Raw genomic sequence first — 21,883 nt, 5'->3', positions numbered from 1 at the left:
ACGGTTATCGTCCCATGCCTACTGGAAGCACAATCTCATTTGAATTTACAGCGATAATCACCAAAATAGCACAATTTTGATCAAAGTCTAAAAGAGACATAATGGGTCCCCTTTAAAACATCTTTAAAAATGTAATAAGTAAAGTTTGTATAAATACATTTACTATCATTCATCTCTGGAGACACTGTACACTACCTGACAATGGTCTTGTCGCCGATCCCAGTTGTAAGAGCAACAAATAATAGCTTGACTTCTAGTTTATCGTTTGGAAAAGTGGCAGAAAGTAGACTTTTCTGATGAATCATCTGTTGAACTGCATCCCAATAATCACAAATACCGCAGAAGCCCTATTGGAACCTGCACAGACCCAAGATTCTCACAGAGATCAGTCAAGTTTGGTGAAGGAAAAATCATGGTTTGGGGTTACTTTCAGTATGGGGGTGTGCGAGAGATCTGCAGAGTGGATTGCAACATCAACAGCCTGAGGTATCAAGACATTTGTGCTGCCCATTACATTACAAACCACAGGAGAGGGCAAATTCTTTTTGATAGCACTCCTTCATTAAAGAAAGCAAAGAAGGTCAAGGTGCTCCAGGATTAGCCAGCCCAGTCACCAGACATGAACATTATTGAGCATGTCAGGGGTAAGATGGAGGAGACATGGAAGATGAATCTTGATGAACTCTGGGTGTTCTGCAAGAACGCTTTCTTTGCCAGTCCAGATGACTTTATTAATAAGAGGCCACTTCTGATACCAAATGATCAACTAGAAGTCAAGTTATTATTTGTAGTTCCTAAAACTAGGATAGGTGACAAGACTTTTGTCAGTTAGTGTATACTAGTATCGGCAGAGATGTTAAATCCATTAGTAGACTAGTCTAAAATAAAATACATTATATGTTCGATAACATAAGGAAGATAAATTCACTGCTTGAGCATTTCTGTCACTTTCTGTTATATTTTTGCCTCTGGTCCTGCATGGTTGCACACCAGCATAACAGAGGAGTTGGAATGTAGCGCGAGTCATCGTGACTTTTACTTATTATTCTGCCTGCATTTCCTTTTCTGTTCCACGAAAGAGAAAAAGAGTCCTATGAGTTTGAGAACACACGAGAGTGAATAAATAATGACAGAATTTAATGATAAACTTGTCCATTTCTCATATGATATATTGCAAAATGTGGGTGTCTGGGTGTGTGTGTGGTCCTGCTGTCGTGTCCATCCCGTTGTAGGAACCAAATGTATAGCAATATCATTAGTCGTTTTTGACTTTGGGGAAATTTTCTTTGGTCCTCATGAGGAAAACGGCACATATGTCATGCATTTTCACATTTGAAAATGTGAAAGCGCTGAATGCTTCCTGTTGGGTAAGAGGAAAGAATATGTCTGTACAGCACAAGCCTGATAATACATGAAAACCCAACAGTTTTAATGACCAGCTAAAATAAAATTGAACTGTGTGTGTTTATGTCTGTGTCCATGTCCTTGTCTGTTTGTGTCTTGTCTGTGTGCATGCGTGTGTGTGTATTCGTTAATCATTGGGGATTAGCAGCCAGCTCTCATCAGCGCATGAAGTAATCCAAAAAGAAAAAAAAAAAAAACAGTCCCATAATCATTACTGTCTGATCCGAAGTACACATCACTCACATAGTCAACACACTTTGTTGCAGGACTGTACTTTCTTATGTTCAAAGGTTTATTTAATGTTTTATCTTTCTTTTTTGGGAAATAAATTCTAAATTAATAGTAATCACCTAATATACTAAACTATAATTACTATGATTATTTATTATTTCAATAATCTAGCTCCTGTTTATCTAACCAACCTTCTGTCTCTCTACAATCCAACCCGTTCTTTAAGATCTCAAAACTCAGGGCATCTGATAGTACCCAGAATAGCAAAGTCCACTAAAGGAGGTCGAGCCTTCTCTTTTATGGCTCCTAAACTCTGGAATAGCCTTCCTGATGATGTCTGAGGCTCAGACACACTCTCTCAGTTCAAAACTAGATTAAAGACATATCATTTTAGTAAAGCATACACACAGTGCATCACATAACGGTATTATGCATGCATGTGCTTCTTGCAGGTGAGTGGACTTTACAACCACCTGTAGGACACACTCTTCCTGTCTTAATGCAACACACATTTTGTTAAAAACACTCATATGCTTTATATAACTAGTATTTTCATTTTACCACTTCATTTTTGCATTGATATTTAATATCTCTCGTTTAAATACACAATTAACAGCAGCTACGCTAATTATTTCCTCTGTTCTCTATTTCCACCTGGGGGATACTCATCCTGAGGCCTCTAGAGATTGTGCTCAACCTACACCTAAATAATAATAATAAATAAATAATAAAACTATAGAGCTTTAGATAAGCAAATAAAAATGACATAACTACTACATAAATATTTGACATTTAAAATCAATAATAATAATAATAATAAAAATAAAACTATATATATATATATATATATATATATATATATATATATATATATATATATATATATATATATTAAAAATAAACAAAACAATTATAAAAAAAACTACTATAAATAAATATTTGACATTTAAAATCATTATTATTATTATTATTATTATTATTACTAATAATAATAATAATAGTAAATTGACCTAACAACTAATAAAGGCTACAATAGTCAGTGATACCAATTGGCTTAAAAAGAACTTTGGTGATACTAAACACTGAATTTCCCTCATTTATGATGCCGTGTTGATGAATCAAATATAACCAGATGCCACATTATGCCATTAGTGGACATCAGAAACGCACTGAATGTGCAGGTGAGCTTGTGTTTGTGTCAGTCTCTTAAACTCTTGTGCACGTGTGGCAGTGAGGATTGCCGTTGCCATGGTGACCATATGGCTGAGGGTTAGTCTCCAGATGGCGCTAACAGAGGATGAGGTCAGACAGTCAGTGTGTACGAGTTAGTGAGCGTGTGTGTGTGCGTGTGTGTGTGAACTCCAGTCATGCGCACCCAAACACTATTGACTGATTAGGTGGAAGTACAAGGGGAAGATTCAGAGCTACATAAACATCCTAAAACAGGGATTCAGAGTCAGTGATAATATTTAGTGTTCCTGTATTTATTTCAGTGCACATATTGCAGGTCACAGCACTCACACTGCCTGCTTTGATGGGACAATGCTGAAGCGATGGTACAAGTAGAGTTTTGGCTGTTGAGTATGTTTTTGTTGTACTTGGCAGAAACGGGGTTGAAAGTGCACTGTAGGCTTGTTTATAAAGCCAGGTCTGGCCTGTCATTTTAAAGGGATAGTTCACCAAAAAGGAAAATTCATACATTTTGAAGAAGGTTGGAAATTGGTAGACATTAGCTTCAATGTTTTTCCTACTTTCAAGTCAGTCAGTGGCTATGCTTTCTAACATTCTTTAAAATATCTTTGTGTGTGTGTTAAGAAATAAAAGGATCTCATAAAGTATAGGGTAAGTAAATTATGAGTAAAAATTCATTTTTGAGTGAACAATTCATTTAAAATAGACTTGATGCATAGATTTATTGTATCTAAATGGGTATTTTGGTTGTAACACAAATGGAAAAGGTTTCTTTTCAGTCACTCTAGCATGAAGGTAATGAGATCCATATAAACACACCTGTGTTGTGTCAGTGTGAGTTGCATCAGGTGTCTGCTTCTCTCTGCTCTCCTGCTGCCACCCTGTTTTACTCTGGTCAAACTGATCCACCTGTGCTCAGTACCTGCATGATGTCTGCTGAGAGACTGATAGAGACAACACTGTCCTGAACTCTGATCTACTGTCTGTTTGTTGTATATCAGTCATTTCTGTATTGTCAGATTATAAATTAATGAATAAATAAAGTGTAATAATTATTATAAAAAATGACAAGGTGTACATTTAAAATAATCTATTATGATAATATTTTAAACATTTAATGTATTTTGGAAAAAAAAAATAAAAGTTTTATATATATATATATATATATATATATATATATATATATATATATATATATATATATATATATATATATATATATATATACAATATGTAATTTTATGAAACTAATTGTATGAATAATAATTGTTATTAATACATTTTAATGAATTGATTTGGATTATGAATTAGTTTTTTATTTTAAATTTAATATACATTTTTGGTATCCATTATCACTATAAAATACAGTATATATTTAATACAAATTATATTATAATAAATCATTATGTACAATATTTGATATGTAAAAATCTGTAATATATGATACTAATATTTTAAACATTTTCTATATTTTTAAAATATATATAACATTTTATATTAGGAATTTAATTGTATTAAAAATGATTAAAATTAATTAAATTAAATTTTATATTTACTGAGTTGGTTGAAACAAAATAAAAATAGTTTTCTATTATTTAATTAATTTTACACATTGGTATATATTATTGTTATATCAGTAATAAATAAAAAAATCAATATTTAAATATGTTTTTTACCATTCAAATAAAACATATTTTATATATTATAATATTTGTAATATTATGTATTCTCTAAATATATATATATATATATATATATATATATATATATATATATATATATATATATATGTATGTATATATATATATATATACTATTTTAATATTTACATACAAATTAATTGTTAATAATAAAAATAGTTAATTGTATTTTAAATAATTGTTAGTAATTCATTTATATTGATTGATTTGACTAAACTGATTCGATTTTTCATCTTTATTTTTTTTTTCATTTTATTTTAATACACATTATTGGAGTACATTATCACTATACCAGTAATTTAAAAAGATATTACAAAATACAAATTATACCCTAATTAATCACAATATGTCAAAATATTTAATGTAGCAATAAGATTTTAAATGTTTTCAAACTAGCATGTTGAACAAATTAAATCCTACTGATATTAGACACACTGTCTCTTGATTGAGGCCAATATCATGTCAGCACCTAGTGAAACACCCAGCAGCCGTTTCTCTGCTGGCGAGAGACACTGACTCCACAGTCAGCATGATATACGACTCTGCTAATAACCTACCAATGTCCTGTGTAGAGACGCAGTCAATAAGCTATCCAGCCTTGCCATAACACCACATTATTAGGTGTTAATGCTGGGTAAATAAGCTCCCCTATACTGGCATAACACAGTGGCCGGAGGTGGAATCAGCGAGTCAATAAGCCATTCTGTTCTACAATAATATACTTCACCAAAGAAACCAGCGAGGAAATAATGAATCTCATATTGGGTGGAGAAGAATTCATGTTTTGTTGAACAGTCCTGGTACTTTAGTGTTGTTTTCTTTATAAGAAATGAATGAGGTATTGATGCTGTACAGTATGTGGACGCACACTCTTAAAGGGTCTAACTTTTATTTTAATCAAAGCATGAAGAAGAACTTTGTCGCATATATATCAGCCATTGTATGATGTTCAAGTGTGAGCATGTGTGAACACAAGGAATTATTTGCTGGCAGCAGTTCACTTAATGACCACAGGTGTCGCTAAAAACAATGGTTTCTTATATTTTTAAAACCACTGTCCATGCATTCACACTGGACTTCAGTGTCAACGCTTGCCCGAGAGTGTGCCTAAAGTTGGGGCTGACGCGGTCGTCATAGCAGCGTCAGCCAATTAAATTAGTCCGCAATCGGCTACTGTCTGAGCTGGGGTATTTGCATTAAGCGATCTGATTGGTTGACGCTTCTGTTGGTGCTTGAAAAGTTAAGAAATCCCCAACCTCTGCAGCAAGCAACGCCGCTGAAGCAGAGCTACAATTCAGTTCAGCAACGCTTGACATCACCCATTCAAAGTGAATAAGAAGCGTTGATGCTGACACCCTTTGTGAATGGGGCGTTTCTGTCTAAAAGTGTGTGGAAAGCACGCTTTGCGCTTGCGCTCCTGTGACATCTGTTGTTTGTAGGAGACCATCAGGATGACAAACTAACAAACCATTGCTGCAGCTCTGATACAAGTTTTATCTATGGAGAAAATTAAAAAGCACTGCAGCGTTTGGGTGCTCTGTGTTTGTCTGAGGTAAATATAACTGAATTGTGTATATTACATATTAAGTATGAAGGTGATTGGTTAGTTCTAGTCACATGACTAGAGTCTCACGGTAATTTGAAAAGTTGAGCTGTTTTCAACCATGGATATGTACACTATATATCGCATACCGGCCCTGAGCATGCGTCAATACCACCGCTACATTTGTACAGTGCTCCCAGGGCAAAAGTCAATCAACAGCACTAGTCAAGACTAAAGCTAATCTGAAAATACTGGACTTTTGCGCTGCGTACAGGTGTAGCAATGAGCAAACAAAGAAAACGAAGCATAAAGGCAGAACATCTCATATGTAAGAAATGTATATATGTTACGAACTTTGGTGCTAAACAAGTCACGTCATTGATGAGAATACAGTCACTTACTGCATTGACTATAAGGCAAGGTAGCACCAACTCACACTAAATACTAGGCTTATGCTAGTTTTGTTGAATAAAATCAGCAAGAAACTTGTATTATTGTCGACTAAGTGAAGTAACGGCTAGTATTTGAACTTAAAAGGGTGCCTGATAACATAACAGTGCCTGCGCCTCAATTTGCATACTGTCCACCCTAAATTATTGGATATCACAAATGTTCTATACCATTTAGATCAGAAAGGTGGATTTTGACACAATGATATTGATGGTTCACATGAGCCGTTCAAAACAAAGATTCGTTTACAAACAAATCACTCCCTCCGTTAGTATTAGAAGTGAAAGCAGGAGAGGGGCTGTGTTTCAGGACATGGATTAGATCAAATTTAGGAGGGAGGGACATAATAGATTTCCATGTACACAAACACATGCTCTTTGTCAGGAATGTCCGTGCAGTCACTTGTCCATCGATATAGAAAAGTGACGTAAAATTATAATTTTTGTAAATTGCAATATATATTTGCATACTGACCACCGGGAAAACTCCCAATCATAGATATATGTATAGATGTTTTTGTATCTATTGCTCCGAATGGCCAGTTGTCCACTACACCTTGGACCCACATTAATTTCAAAAGAGCGCTACCCTGTACCAAAATGGCAGCTCTTTTGAAGCATTCCTTTTCAATAGACAACAACAGCGTAGGTGACATCTAATGGAAGTATCTATGGTTTTCAACTAGGTGTGCCTTCATTGGAAATAAAGAGCTTGTGCGGTCAAAAGTTGCAATATATGAACGACCATTTAGACCTGTCCACACCAGTATCGGTATCTATAAAGAAAACTGTATTAGCATCTACAGCAATGTTTATTAAAAATCAGTTTATAATAAGCTTAGGTTAATGTTTTGTCAGAATCAGAATCAGAATCAGAATCGGTTTTATTGCCAAGTGTGCTTCACACACACAAGGAATTTGTTTTGGCTACAGAAGCTTCCAGTGTACATAAAGTGACATGTGACAACACAAAATAATCTGAAAAAATAAAATAATAATAATAAAAAATGATGAACATTAAACAGATGCGGTTAGTGAAGAAACCTGGATGTTGAGTTGTATGTACAGATTGTTATAAATATGCGGGTTACAAGGTGCTGTGTACAAGTGCGAATGTAGAAAGTATTGCATTGTATATTGATATAAGGTGCTGTGTACAAGTGTGTATGAGAAAGTATTGCACATATTTATTGCACAGTAGGGGAATATTTAACTGTTCATAAGGTAGACAGCCTGAGGAAAGAAACTTTTCCTGTGTCTGGCTGTTTTTGTGCTCGGTGCTCTGAAGCGCCGACCAGACGGTAACAGTTCGAACAGGTAGTGTGCTGGGTGTGAGGCGTCCAGAGTGATTTTGCGAGCCCTTTTACTCACTCTGGAAGAGTACAGTTCTTGAAGTGTAGGAAGGGTTGTGCCAGTGATTCGTTCAGCAGTCCGGACTATTCGCTGTAGTCTACGGAGGTCAGTTTTGGCAGCTGAGCCGAACCAGACGGTGATTGAAGTGCAGAGGATGGATTGGATGACAGCTGAGTAGAACTGTACGAGCAGCTCCTGTGGCAGGTTGAACTTCCTCAGCTGACGAAGGAAGTACAGTCTCTGCTGGGCTTTCTTCACAATAGAGTCGTATTTCGTATTTCATTTTAATTTTCCCTTCACATGCTATCTGAAGTTTCTTATTTTCATCTTCTTAACTTGTGTGCTTACAAGCTTGTTATGTTTATGTGCTTTGAAATCCAAAATATACACTGTAAAATATCAGTTAATTTACAGTATCTTGTAGTTTGTGATTTATAGGTGTTTTTCCGTTTATTACACTATCAAATTGCACTGTCTGTGCTCCGACAGCTTTATGTTGAAAAGATTTTTTATTTGACATTTTTGGTCGGTTATGTAAATTACTTAAACACTACTATATAATTACTTAAACACAACTAATTTATATTTTCTATGAAATGTATTGTTCCGAAATGGTTAAAAAAGCTGATTAAAAAAAACAATGTTAAATAGCAGAGGTAAATTTTCAACATTAAATGTTGAAAGAGTGGAGATTAAGATCCCATGATGGAATTTGAAAGCCTAAATAAATGTAAAACACACATGAATTGCAAAATGTAGATTTGTTTTTACAGTGTAGGAATAATTAATTAGACCAGGTTTAATGTAATTCAGGGTACATGCAGGGATCCTAAAGATAATTTCAATACCTTTTTTTAAGACTTTTTAAAGACCTTCTAAGAATATTTTAAGACCTCATCAAGTTCTAATCAGTATCAAAACTTTACCTTAATGAACAATTGTTAATAAACAGTAGTCGTTAAATAAATCAATAGAGCACAACCATGCAACCAAACTCAGACAAGCTTGGAAGAATAAATTACAAGTTTGTTTTCACTCGTCTTTCTCCAACCAGAAGTATGCAAGCGATACATTTTCCCATTTTGCCATCTGTTTCGCTCTATGGTTTCCTTACATGTGGAGAGCGTCACATCATTTACCCGCGTTTGTCGCAAATTATGTAACATCACCCGGTCAAAGGAGCTTGGACGGACACACCCTGGCCTGAACCAACCACGTGGATCGAGCATGCCATTATTAATAATAGAGGGAACATAATAATATTTATGCTTTTTTGGAGTCAAACACTTTGGAAAACGCTTGAACAAAACTTAAGACCTCGTTAAAAGTGCAATTAAGACTTTTTAATACCTTTTAAGGGCCTTAAATTTCTCCTAATTGATTTATCATTTTTTTAAATTAAGACCCTACGGACACCCTGTAATTGGGGAAATTGTATTAGTTGTATCAGAAATAAATGTCTCGATGATATTTAATATTTAAGTTAGAATAAAATGTACCATTCACAATGCTATTTAGACTTAAATTCAAATACAGGCTGTTTTTGCAGTGCATGAATGCATATAAAATGCTTTGATTTTTCATTAATGTAAATACGCATTACTTTAATGACAAGAAATGTGGATTATTTAATGTGGATTAAATATGATGATCACAGCAGCAATCTTTCTCCCTTTTACCATATTTAAAATTAATAACCCTCACAACTCAGAATTTAATCAAAATATGTTATTGGCAAAATATGAGCTTCCCAATAGGAAATACAACTTCACATGCCATTTGTGTCCAATTTCCAACTAGGAAACTCATATTTACTGTAATGCAAATGATACACGAAGGCAGCATAAATGCTCTTTAAACTTGGGTTGATTCTGACTGGCTGCCATTGTTTAAATCATTCATCAGCGGGAAAATGATCCCAGCGATATCATTCCCCATTCCATTATTGTTATAGTTGTGTACTTCAGTTGACACACATAGTTGTGTTGTGGGTGCTGTTGTTTTCAATTAAAATGAAAATTGCTGATTAAAATTTAATCAGCATTATTTTGAATCGCATTGTAGGAAAACATTGCCAAGAACATACCTTATAAGTACTGCTGTCAAACGATTAACGCTTCTAAAATAAATGTTTGTATTTACAAAATATATGTGTGTGTGTGTGTGTGTGTGTGTGTACTGTGCGTATTTTTTATGTATATAAAGTCAAAGGCAAAATTATTAGCCCTCCCGTTAATTATTTCTCAAATGCTGTTTAAGAGAGAATATATTTCAACACATTTTTAATTAAATATAGTAATTTTAATAACTCGTTTCTTATAACTAATTTATTTTGTCTTCACCATGATGACTGAACATAATATTTTACTAGTTATTTTTTTTATTAGATACTAGTATTCAGCTTAAAGTGCAATTTAACTATAGGTTAACTAGGCAAGTTAAATTAATAAGGCCAGCCATTAGACAACAATGATTTGTTCTGCAGCAAAAAAAAAAAAAAAAAAAAAATTTTTAAGGGGCTAAATATTTTAAAAACCTTTTTTAATATTAAACCTTGTTTTTGTTCCAGCCAAGCTAAAATAAATGAGACATTCTCCAGAAGAAAAAAATTGGAAACAAATTTTATAAGATGGCTAACAATTTTGCCTTCAGCTGTTTATAGAAAAATACAAATTATATATTAATATAAATATACAGCAGAGAAAATTAGTATTGAACACGTCACCATTTCTCTCAGAAAGCATATTTCTAAAGGTGCTGTTGACTTGAAATTTTCACTGGATGATGGTAACAACCAAAGAAATCCATATATGCAAAGAAAACAAACATAATTACTTACAAATTAAGTTATGCGTAATAAAATGAATTGACACAGGGAAACTATTGAACACATGAAGGAAGGGAGGTGTAGAAAGGCAGTGAAAGCCCAGACAGCAGCTGAAATCTCTCAGTAGTTATTCAGCAACGCTCTGCCCTTCATCATTGTAAATTAATATCAGCTGCTTCAGTCCAACATCTACATTAGCAGGGGGATGAAGATGAAACCAGGGTGGATGTTTAGCAAGACAATGATCCAAAACACAGCCAAGTTAACTCTCAAATGCTTTCAGAGAAAGAAAATAAAGCTGTGAAATGGCCCAGCCAATCACCTGACTTGAATCCAATAGAAAATACAAATTAAAGATCAGATATGACAGACGAGACCCACAGATGCACCAAGATTTTTACACTGTTGAAGTCTGAAAAACTCACACCTGATCAATGCATGTGACTTCATTCTTCCATATGAGTGTCGTCTTTAAGCTGCCATCATTAAAAAAGCCTTTTATATAAAGTATTAAAATATTTTAGTTCAGTACTTTCTCAATGTATCATTTAATCGTTATTACACAACTCATTTTTCAGATTTAGTTTAGTTTTGTTTTGTTTTCATGTTTGTATTGTTTGGGTTTTTACCAAAATCTGGTTTAATTCCATGTCAACAGCTCCTTTAGAAATATTATTCCAAGGAAAAAACATGACGTGTTGCATGCATATTTTCCCTGCTGTAGATGTAGATATATCAGTATTGTAAATGTTTCTATTTTCTTTGTATTTATACATACATAACAAATATACACAGTACACACACATATATATCATGTAAATACAAACATTTAGTTTAGATGTGATTAATCACTCTACTCCACTACTTGCCTACAATATACTTCTTTACTAGTACACCTGTGTAAACTTGAACATAGAGAGTGAGACATGAAGTGTATTTAGACAATAAGTAAGTGTCTCGTCCACATCACCAGATGTCCCTGTGTGGAAAAGGCGCAGTTCTTCCCCATTTTTCTGTCTGAGGAAGTCTCTAAAGTCTCTCTGTATCTTTGTAATCCAGAGAGCAATGTTCACAAAGCTCCGCTCAGTCTGTGTCTGCAGGCCTCAGACACCTGGCAGGAGTTCTGATGTTTTTATTGTATTTTTCAGGTGAGCCGCTGCTTGTGAAGAACTTGCGCTGCAGTCTGCTGTTTGGGTTCTGGTTTATGTTTGCTCTGCTATGGTTTGAACGTGAGGTTTATTTTAAATAAGACCTAATACATATTCTCTTTTTTGAAGCATTGTTTAAAAGAGATGCAGAGGGAAACGTCTCTGTCTGTTTGGGTCTAACTGTGTGCGTGGTTATACTGGGTAATATTAGCTGCTTTCCTCCTCAGACTAGCAATGACTTAATAATGCTGTTATTTTTAACCGATTCATAGCTGAAAATACATCACAATCTGAACCCAGCTAAAAGTATGCATAGAGTATAACAGAGATGTGAAACTGCTGTTGATAATGAGTGAGGTTATGTTGTGTTTGTATTACTTTTAGGATAGACTATTACTTGAGATGGTAGCTAAAGGGAAGCAGCCTTTTTTTAGTATTGATAAAATTACGTCATAACTTTAGACCATAAAAACAGAGCAGACGGTCACAAATTAAAAATGTATGATTTTAGATGGCAAAGTAACAGATGGTTGTTCTAAAGGGGTTTAATCCCCATTTGCATCTATTGATTCCAATTGTATTTGTCATGCACGCATGCATATACATGTACAAATACATCCATACTAATGGATCAAATTGAAAAATAGATTTTTTCAAAAAACATTTATAAGACAATTAATGACTTTGTAGCTAATTTATTTAAAAAAAAACATGAATGTAATTTTTGTAACATTTTTACCATGATTTACCAGTTACTACTAGTTACCAGTTTAATTTATATGCATGCAAACTGTGTACATGTACTGTGTCCTATGGTGATTTTAAATGAAAAGAAGGAAGGAAGGATGGAAAGGGAAATGAAGGAAATGGAATTGAAAGAAAGGGAATAGAAAGTGTGAGGAAGAATGGAAAAGGAAATGAAAGGAAGGACTGAAAAGGAAAGAAGGAAGAAAAATGAATTGAAGGAAAAGAAAAGAAAAGAAAGGAAGAGGATATAAAGAAAGGAATGAAGGAAGAGAAGGGGAGAAAGAAAGGAAAAGGAAATGATGGAGATGGAAGGAAAAGGAAAGAAATGAAAAGGGAAGAGAGAAAAGAAAGAAATAAAAAAGAAAGGAAGGAAAGAGGGGAAATGGGAGGAATGAAGGAAGGAAATGGAAATAAATAAAGAAAGGAATGAAAGAAAAGGAAAGAAAGGAAGGAAAAAGAAAGAAATGAAAAGGGAAGGAAGAAAAGAGAAGAAAATAAAAAAGAAAGGAAGGAAAGAGGGATATGAGAGGAAAGAAATGGAAATAAATAAAGAAAGGAATAAAAGAAAAGGAATGAAAGAAAGAAAGGGAAAGGAAATGAAGGAAAAGGAAATAAAGAAAAAAGGAAGAGAAATGGGAGGGAAGGGTGGAAAAGGCAAGGAAGGAAGGGAAAAGAAAGAAGGAAGAAATTATTGAAGGAAAGGAAAATGAAGGAAGAGGATGTAAAGAAAGGAAGGGGAGAAAGAAAGGAAAAGGAAATGATGGGGATGGAAGAAAGGGTAAGGGGAGGAAGAAAGAAAAGAAATGTAAAGAAAGGAAATGGAAAGTAAGGAAAAAAATAAATAAAGGGAGGGAGGAAGGAAAAAATGAAGAAGAGAAACAGAAAAAAAGTTTAGAAGGAAAATGAAAGGAAGCGAAAGGAAAGAAAGGAACTTGGTGTGGATTTAGTTTATTTAAAGATGTATTATAAAGAGTCTAGTTTATTAGACCTACATGAACTATACGTAATACTTTCATTCTGTATTAAATTATATATTTCACTTTTTTATTAAACTGTTTTATATAGAATGATAGCCATTATATGCAAATTAGACAACAGTTCATAATGCTAACCCCAGCTCACATGATAATAATAGACACACACAAAGCCGACACCAGTTGTCTAGAATATAAATGACTCCTATTTATTTGTCACATTTGTGACCATTTTCCATTTAGTGAGGGGCCTTGGACATCTCGTCACTGTGACTGTGTGTGTACATGTATATACATGTGTGTGTGTGTGTGTGGGAGAGCACTTGCTGACGGGATGCTGTCTCTTAATCATCCTGGAGAGCGCAATGCATTAGCTTCTGATCTTCAAGCAATCCATCACGTCATTTCACTAATTAGTAATGTTTACAAGATATAAAAGGCCTGAACCCACTGCACACACCCACACACAAATGATCAGTTTAGCTCTACTACTTAACATCGCGAGCGTGGTCTCGAGGCCAGGCGACATCCGCCTCCACGTGTTAACCAGGAGGACCTGCTGCAGCCCCTCGGGCCTGCCCTTTATCCCCGTCTCTGACCCTTCTGTCTGGCAGGATCCCTCTCCGCCTCCGCAGGTTCCCCCGTCTGCCCCTAGCAGCTTTAATAACAGAGACTGTCCTGATCACAGCGGGGGGCCAGACTCCAGACTAATGCAGTCAGACAGGAGGGTGTGTGTGTGAGAGAGTGTGTGTTGCATACTATATAGGCTATATTCAGTCTTCATAAACACATCCACACACATGCAGCGGACAATACTGTCTGCATTTACACATTTAATATCCTGAGGTCAGTCAAGCGCAGGTTATGGTTTGTGGATCTTTAAACATGTTTACAATATGCTTATTACTCACAATATTCCACTCTTGCCTCGGTTTACAATGTAAACCAATAACCCGGTGATGCAACTAAACAGTGTTTGCAAGACTTTATTAATAAATCAGTTTGTTTACTTCTAGTGATGTCAGATGCAATCATTTGTGTATCTAACTTCAGCTTCATTTGTTATGACAGTTGTCATGTTTAACAAATAATTAAAAACAGAGTATTGCAACATGTCTGTGGCTCATATATGATCCACTTAAGATGTGCCATTTTGATTGTAGCGCTTCTACACATTTTTTAATAATTCTTTGGGTGAAGAAAGCATCTGAGCTTGGGTTATATTTCCTCTCCCAAATTGTTTGCACAGTCTGGCTGTACTTAAATCTACAGTGAAGACGTGTTCCTGCCACACATCACGTATATGTGCAACTCATTAAAGGGCCATGAAATCCTTCTTTTTAAGTTCAAGTCTATCTCAGATTTAATTTCATAAACGCATAACCACAATTTGTTATATCGTTATAAAGATAATCATGTTTATATAAACACTAAAAATGAGGAGGACTCAATCCCAGGGTCTGAATGCAGACACAGTGGATAGCAGTGCAGCAGGTCTCTTGCCCTGTCTATTTCAACCATTAGCCCTGCCGGTAATCTGGATGATTTTAAACGTGCGAACACAGCAGCACGGATATAGGAGATGTGTCTGAATGGTAATCAACACAATTGATAAAAGAGAGAGTCTGCCATTCTCTAATTCTCGTACAGCTCTCACAAAAAAAATGCTTACTGCAAACCAACAGCTTTGCTGTACCGGCATGCAAACATGCAACAAACCCTGTGGATCATGGAAAGAAACACATACGACCCTTTATGAACGGCTAAATTCTGCGTACCATGCGTAGACTCTGTCTCACCTAGTCATTGGGTCTCACAGCTTGGCAGGTCTGCCTTGCATTCAGAAATCACGTGCTCTCATGAATAATTAAGAATGCAGGGTCTACTCATAAGATAAGAAAACTCTGCTATAAATAATAATGAGAAACTGACATGTCATCTCTGAACAGGCAGATGAGCGCTACATCACTGATTTTTATCCCGCCTCAAAAATAAATTTAAACCCGGAAGATGAAATTAGCTGACAAATGCTCAGAATTATCCAGGTTTATCCAAAATTAAAGCTGACAGATGCTAACGTCGTCTTAATTTATGCTCAACACACAGAAATCTGTTTTAAAGAAAACGTAAAGCTTGGTGAAGTCAGAGTATGGGGCAAAAATCTAGCTGTGTCAATTGGGTTATGTTTACACCATTTATATTAGAAATGATTTATAAAAGCATTTACGTGATCAGGTGCAGTTTTAGCTTATTAAGCACAGTCTGGTTAGAAATGTGCATTATTTTTGTCTTCTGCATATGAGCACAGGGGTCAGAGTTCAGCACCCGTCCACATGTGGGACCCTGAGGCCTGATGGTAATTAATTTGATGTGAGCTGGTAATCTACTGTTTGAGGCTCTTAAGACAAACTGCGCCTGCAGTCAAACTGACTAATTAATATAATCCCCTATCATGTGATCTTGGTGTAGTGGTGCATGCTGGGCTGCTTCTTTCAGATGGGACAGATGGTTTGAAGTTGTATAATGTTTTTAATAACGGTTTACTTCATACATGGTTTGTGGTTTGGATTTTGCTGCAACTAAACAAATTGCTGCAACTGAACAAAGTTATGTCAACTGTGTTTAACTAGTTTAACGTTCTGAGCTTGTACACCAAGGCTTATACCCACGCACACTGGATTAACTATGACTGAGGCTATTAACTGTATGACTAAAGGTGTTTATATATCGCGTCTTTTGCACACGCAAGTTTGTTGGTTCCAATAGAAATTAATGGCTTGTGGTGTGCTAACGACATTCTTTTTCAACTGGCAGCGCCTGGAAAACATGAGCATGTCGTGCCGTGTGCATGTCACTCCCAATATGCACATGGCATGATACGCTCATGTTTTCCAGGCGAACCTGGTTGAAAAAGAATGCTGTCAGCACACTGCATGTCATGTGACAAGAACCGGACCGATCACCTTCATACTTTGAATGAAATATAGACATTTCTACTCCAACAGAAAAAAAAACACAAAATGAAATGCCAAAAATTTTGTAATATTGTAATATATTTTGTAATAGTTGATCTAAAGTGCCTTTCAGACAGCCATTGACTACATTTATTCATTTTAAAAAGGAAATACTTGCATGTATGTAGCTAAGATTTACATTTGACAAATACAGATTGTTTTTTTTATTTGTTCTTATTTTTATTTATTTATTTATTTATTTATTTTCAGTGTAAAAATATTACTTATTTTTAAATGCCCAAACAGTCTTTTTCTTATTAATATTTTTTTCTTTTTATAACCTTTTAAAAAAATTAATTCAAAGAGAGAAATGGACTATTGTTTTTTTATTATTAATTTTACTTTGTGCTGAATTATTTGGTTACTGAGCAGCAATAAATAACACTTTAAAATATAAGGAGATTTCTTGTGATTTTTTTTTTTTTTAAACTAGTAGTGTTTTGAAATTAATGAATGCATAATAATCGTGAAACCGTGATTATTCCTCACACTATAATCATACAACCAAAATTTATAATCATTGCATCCCTAGATCCATTTAGGTGGAAGTGACAAACTACAAGCTTTACATGCTTATATTTTCTAAACACAAATTTTTTCACTGTTTTTCTTATAGATATCCTAAAAACTAAAAATACTGATACTAACATCAACATTTTTTTACCTTCATGTGACTTTATTAAGTAGAAATGTTTAAAGAGGACAAAATATTAATTTTCCAAGAAATTATATTGTTCTTGCATAATAAAAAATGTGCAGCTTGAACAGAAACATACTGTACAGACATGCTGCCGAGCTCTTTAGCCTCGACCATTACACACCTCCATAGCAACCACATAACAATGCCCTGGCAACCACTCTAAAATACCTAAAATCTTCAGAAAAAATCCAAAATACCCAATGTCCATTAGGAGGCTGTAGGACTAAATGTGCTCACAGCAGAATACAGCACACAATTTAATGTTAGTCAGCAGTCTGTTGATGACTTTTCAACTCCCAGCTGGCTGTACTCTCATAATCACAAAAAAAGGACCTCTGCGTATAGACCCACGCTCAAAAACCCCTGCTGCAGGTTAAAAATAACCAAAAACCTTCTCCCTGCTGACGCATGTTACCCTCCCACCAGACTCCAGTTCTCTGTTCTCTCTGTTACCTGCTCATAAGCTAAAACCAGCCTTGATTTTTCATTGTCTAGTCAGACGGATCAGCTGTGATTGTTTGGATCTTCTGAATAGTGAATGTAATGAGTTGTGAGAGAGGCTTTGATTAATCTGCTGTATAATCTGATACTGTTTCGTGACCCTTGACCTATCGCAAGATTTATCACAATCCTTGTTTGTTCATCCATCAGCTCTTTTTGTTTTTTTGCATAATATAAAGAGTCAGGAATCAATGTCGTATTGAATTCTTTGAGAGAGCATTGAAAATAATGAATCTAAAATTGATTTATGGGGATCAATGTAATAAATGAGGTCACAGTGATGTGATACTGGTAGGGCAGATGGTGAATCTCATGGCGAGGCACTTTGTATCTCATTTTTAGTAGCAGGGAACGCTGTTTTATGCCAGTGATAAAGCTGCACTGCGATTTATACAGTAGATCCTTCTAAATTTAGTGGGCAAATGGAAGGTTTTTGTGGAGCTGTGAGGAGGGGAGTCTTTTTCTTTATGAAGGCAGCTGACAGGAGGAATTGGATGGAAGGAGATGAAAGCAGAGCATCACAGTTTTGTTGAGCTGAATCTTTAGCAGGCCTTAAATAAATATTGACTGAGGAGAAGAATGAGGTGTGTTTATATTCAGTTTCGGTAGGACACTTTTTAATACTATATATCATTCTCTATTTTTAGGGCTGAAACATAATTCATTCATTCATTTTCTTTTCGGCTTAATCCCTTTATTCATCAGGGGTCGCCACAGCGGAATGAACCACCAACTTATCTAGCATATATTTTACGCAGTGGATGCCCTTCCAGCTGCAACCCATCACTGGGAAACATCCATACACACTCATTCACACACATACACTACGGCCAATTTAGCTTACCCAATTGACCTATACCACATTTTTTGGACTTGTGGGGGAAACCAGAGCACCTGGAGGAAACCCACGCGAACATGGGGAGAACATGCAAACTCCACACAGAAATGCCAACTGACCCAACCGAGGTTTGAACCAGCGACCTTCTTGCTGTGAGGTGATTGTGCAACCTACTGCACAACCGTGCTGCCTGAAATATAATAATAATAATAATAATAATAATAATAATAATAATAATAATAATAATAATAATAATAATAATAATAATAATAATAATAAAAGGGCTTCCACTAATGACAATTAGTCATAATTTAGAGTAATTTAATGATTATTTGACTAAGCTAAAGGAATATTTTTTTACAAAATATCAGTGATTTGACTTAACATAATTTCATTTAACTAGTAACTTTCACATTTAGTAGTGTACCATTAAAGACACAATGAAACAAAATAAAAAACTAAAACCTTAAAAATTAACATTAATTCATCAATAAAATAACTAAAAAAAAAAAAAATCAAGCAAACCTAATAAAAACATAAATAAACGAGAAAGCATGTTCTTAATATGAAAAGCAGTACTATACATCACATTCCATTTATGCCACTAACCATGCAATGAAATGACTTTAAAGTGAGCAGAGGATAATTAAGTAATTAATTAATTACAGTAGGCTAAATCATGCCTGCACATGAATAAACTCAGGCACAGATTAAACAGTTACAATGATTCTCAATACCCATACTGATAAACTTCTGGTGAACGGTTAATGTGACTTTTTTTCTATTTTATACAGTTCCTTTTACAGCATCAATGTTGTAATGTAATTAAAATATAATCTGTTAAATAGACTTTCATAGAGCATTAGAGCATTCATTTAATCGCTCAAGCGTAAAACGAGATGAAAAGCCGTTTACACACAGGCGTCTGTCAGGATTAGCAGGCTAGCGCAGAAGCTCCATTAAAAATACTGGAGTAAAATAAATGTTCATATTTTAAAGACATGGCAGGGGGAAAATGTAAATTAATGCAGTGCTTCTTGTACAATCTGAGACCCACTTTATATCAGCTATCACTCAGCCAATGGAGATTTTCAAAGAAAACAGACCTTAAACGCTCCGATTTTGTAATGGCATACAGTTCACCTGAAGCGCTTGACCCAGATTGCTGACAAATTAAAAGTCCTTTCGCATACCTCTGCATATACTATATTCATAACAGTCATTGCATTCCAGATCTATGAATATTTAGCCTATTTCTCTTATTTAACACACCTGATTGAGATTACCAGCTCTTTAGATAAGAGTTCAATATATGAACTGTTCTGATTATTAGGGTCTTATTTGAGGAATGTATGTATTTTGTGTTGGCCACTCTTTGTATAACTTAGAGTTACTTTTGGTTGGCCATCTGTTTCTAATGCGTCTCCTGTTTTCATTACTGCAGACTAGTTCAGCAAACAGAAAGAAAGAAGAAATGCCCGCATGTGTTTAGCATTTTTCTTTAACACAAACACAACAGCAATCTGCTGGTATTGGCGCTGCTTTGACTTTTTCAGGGATAATTATTGTGATCTCCCGATTGCAACAGAGAAATACTAAGAAATGTCTCTAGACTGATGCCATTTCATGCTGGTCAGACTTATAATGTTAAAATGTGAGCAAAATCACTTGTTTTGTTATCACTTTAGAGATTATGCTAGAGAATCATTCAAATATTAGCTCCAAAGTGATGTTAGTGAATAAGCAACAGTTTCTGCTGTTCTGACATCAGCTGCAGATGGGAATTAATGGTGGAAGAAAGTAGTTTCTCTTACAAAAGGATTTTGAGACTCTCTGTGTTTGATTTTCTTTTTTTATGTACATGATTATGCATTTGAACTTGTATAAACACAATAACACACTTGTAGCAATGTGATATGGCTGTATATTGGCACTGGTGGGGCACTAACGCACGCCTCCCACCAGTGCCAATATACAGCCACATTGCACTGCTTCTCATGTGATATTGCTCATATGTATATTTGTATAATATATATATTTATAATATAATATATATACTGTATTAGTTCTCTCATTTTGGTCAGTGGAATCCAGGGAGCTCCCAAAATACAGCTCAAGTTACTTCCATGTTTCTTCCACATATTTGTTTTTAAATGTCAGTGGTTTTGTAGACTCAGCAAATGGGACTGATTCCAATTTAACCAGCACATCATGATATATAACTCGTTTCTCCATCTCTTTTTCTCTCCTCAGATGTAGACGACACTGTGCCGTTCCCGACCGGCTCTCTTCAGAGAAGAAAAAAGGGCCTAGGTGGTCTGCGTCAAACACAGCCGAAGAGCAAAGCACCACTTCTCATCGGCCTTCCTCAAGATTTCCGACAAATCTCCTCTATCATAGATGTGGACATCCTACCCGAGACGCATCTGCGTGTCCGTCTGCACAAGCACGGCACCCACAAACCGCTTGGATTCTACATTCGTGATGGCGTCAGCGTCCGTGTCACTCCTCAAGGTGTAGAGAAATTCCCTGGCGTCTTTATCTCTCGCCTAGTGAAAGGCGGTTTAGCAGACACAACAGGGTTGCTAGGAGTAAACGACGAAATTCTTGAAGTGAATGGCATTGATGTGTCAGGAAAATCACTGGACCAGGTCACCGATATGATGGTGGCCAACAGCCACAACCTCATTGTTACGGTAAAACCTGCATTATACCGCTACGACCTGACATACCGTGCAATTAAAACATCAGCTGGAAACAGTTCTGCTGGCTCAGGAGGCTCCGCCCTCTCACATGACTCCGCCCCAAGCCCCGCCTCTCAGAACGCCAGTCAATACAGCAACAGTAACAGTGTGGCAGAAGGCGACAGTGACGATGATACTGACCTGATCATCGAGAACGACAACCTGTCCACGTATGCGCCACACCGTCTGACTAATGGCAACGGTAGCCATGGAAATGCCCAGCCGTCAGGCGCATTTGCACACAGGCCCCTCCCACAAAGTGTTTCCTTACCCAGTAGCAGCTCGTTGAGCTCCCTGACCACACCCACACACAACGGCAGCCCGACCAAGACGAGCAGTAGCCAAGAAAGCATGAGGGAAGACGGCAATTTTATTACGTTGTAGGCTTCACACTACATTTGAAGCCTTTTATGCACATTTATGAGAAAACGAATGAAGGTTTATGTTACATTTTCAGCCATTACTATCATGAACAACAACCTATTCAATGATCTTTCCCGTGAATGAGGACCCTCAGCT

The 21,883-nt window shown here is 35.6% G+C and overlaps 1 protein-coding gene across 1 annotated transcript in view; it reads left to right on the top strand.

Annotated features, from left to right (window-relative positions):
* Window positions 1-21,883, top strand: part of pard6a (par-6 family cell polarity regulator alpha) — a 61,061-nt gene that overhangs the window by 37,498 nt on the left and 1,680 nt on the right. Inside the window, exon 3 of the mRNA XM_056478549.1 lies at window positions 20,874-21,883. This exon is cut by the window's right edge and continues 1,680 nt beyond it. Coding sequence (XP_056334524.1) covers window positions 20,874-21,748 — 875 coding nt within the window. The 3' untranslated portion in view covers window positions 21,749-21,883. The remainder of the gene's footprint in view (window positions 1-20,873) is intronic.

Source organism: Danio aesculapii, chromosome 18 (genome assembly GCF_903798145.1).
Source record: "Danio aesculapii chromosome 18, fDanAes4.1, whole genome shotgun sequence".
Classification (NCBI taxonomy): domain Eukaryota; kingdom Metazoa; phylum Chordata; class Actinopteri; order Cypriniformes; family Danionidae; genus Danio; species Danio aesculapii.
This window is presented reverse-complemented; position numbering and strand designations above follow the sequence as displayed.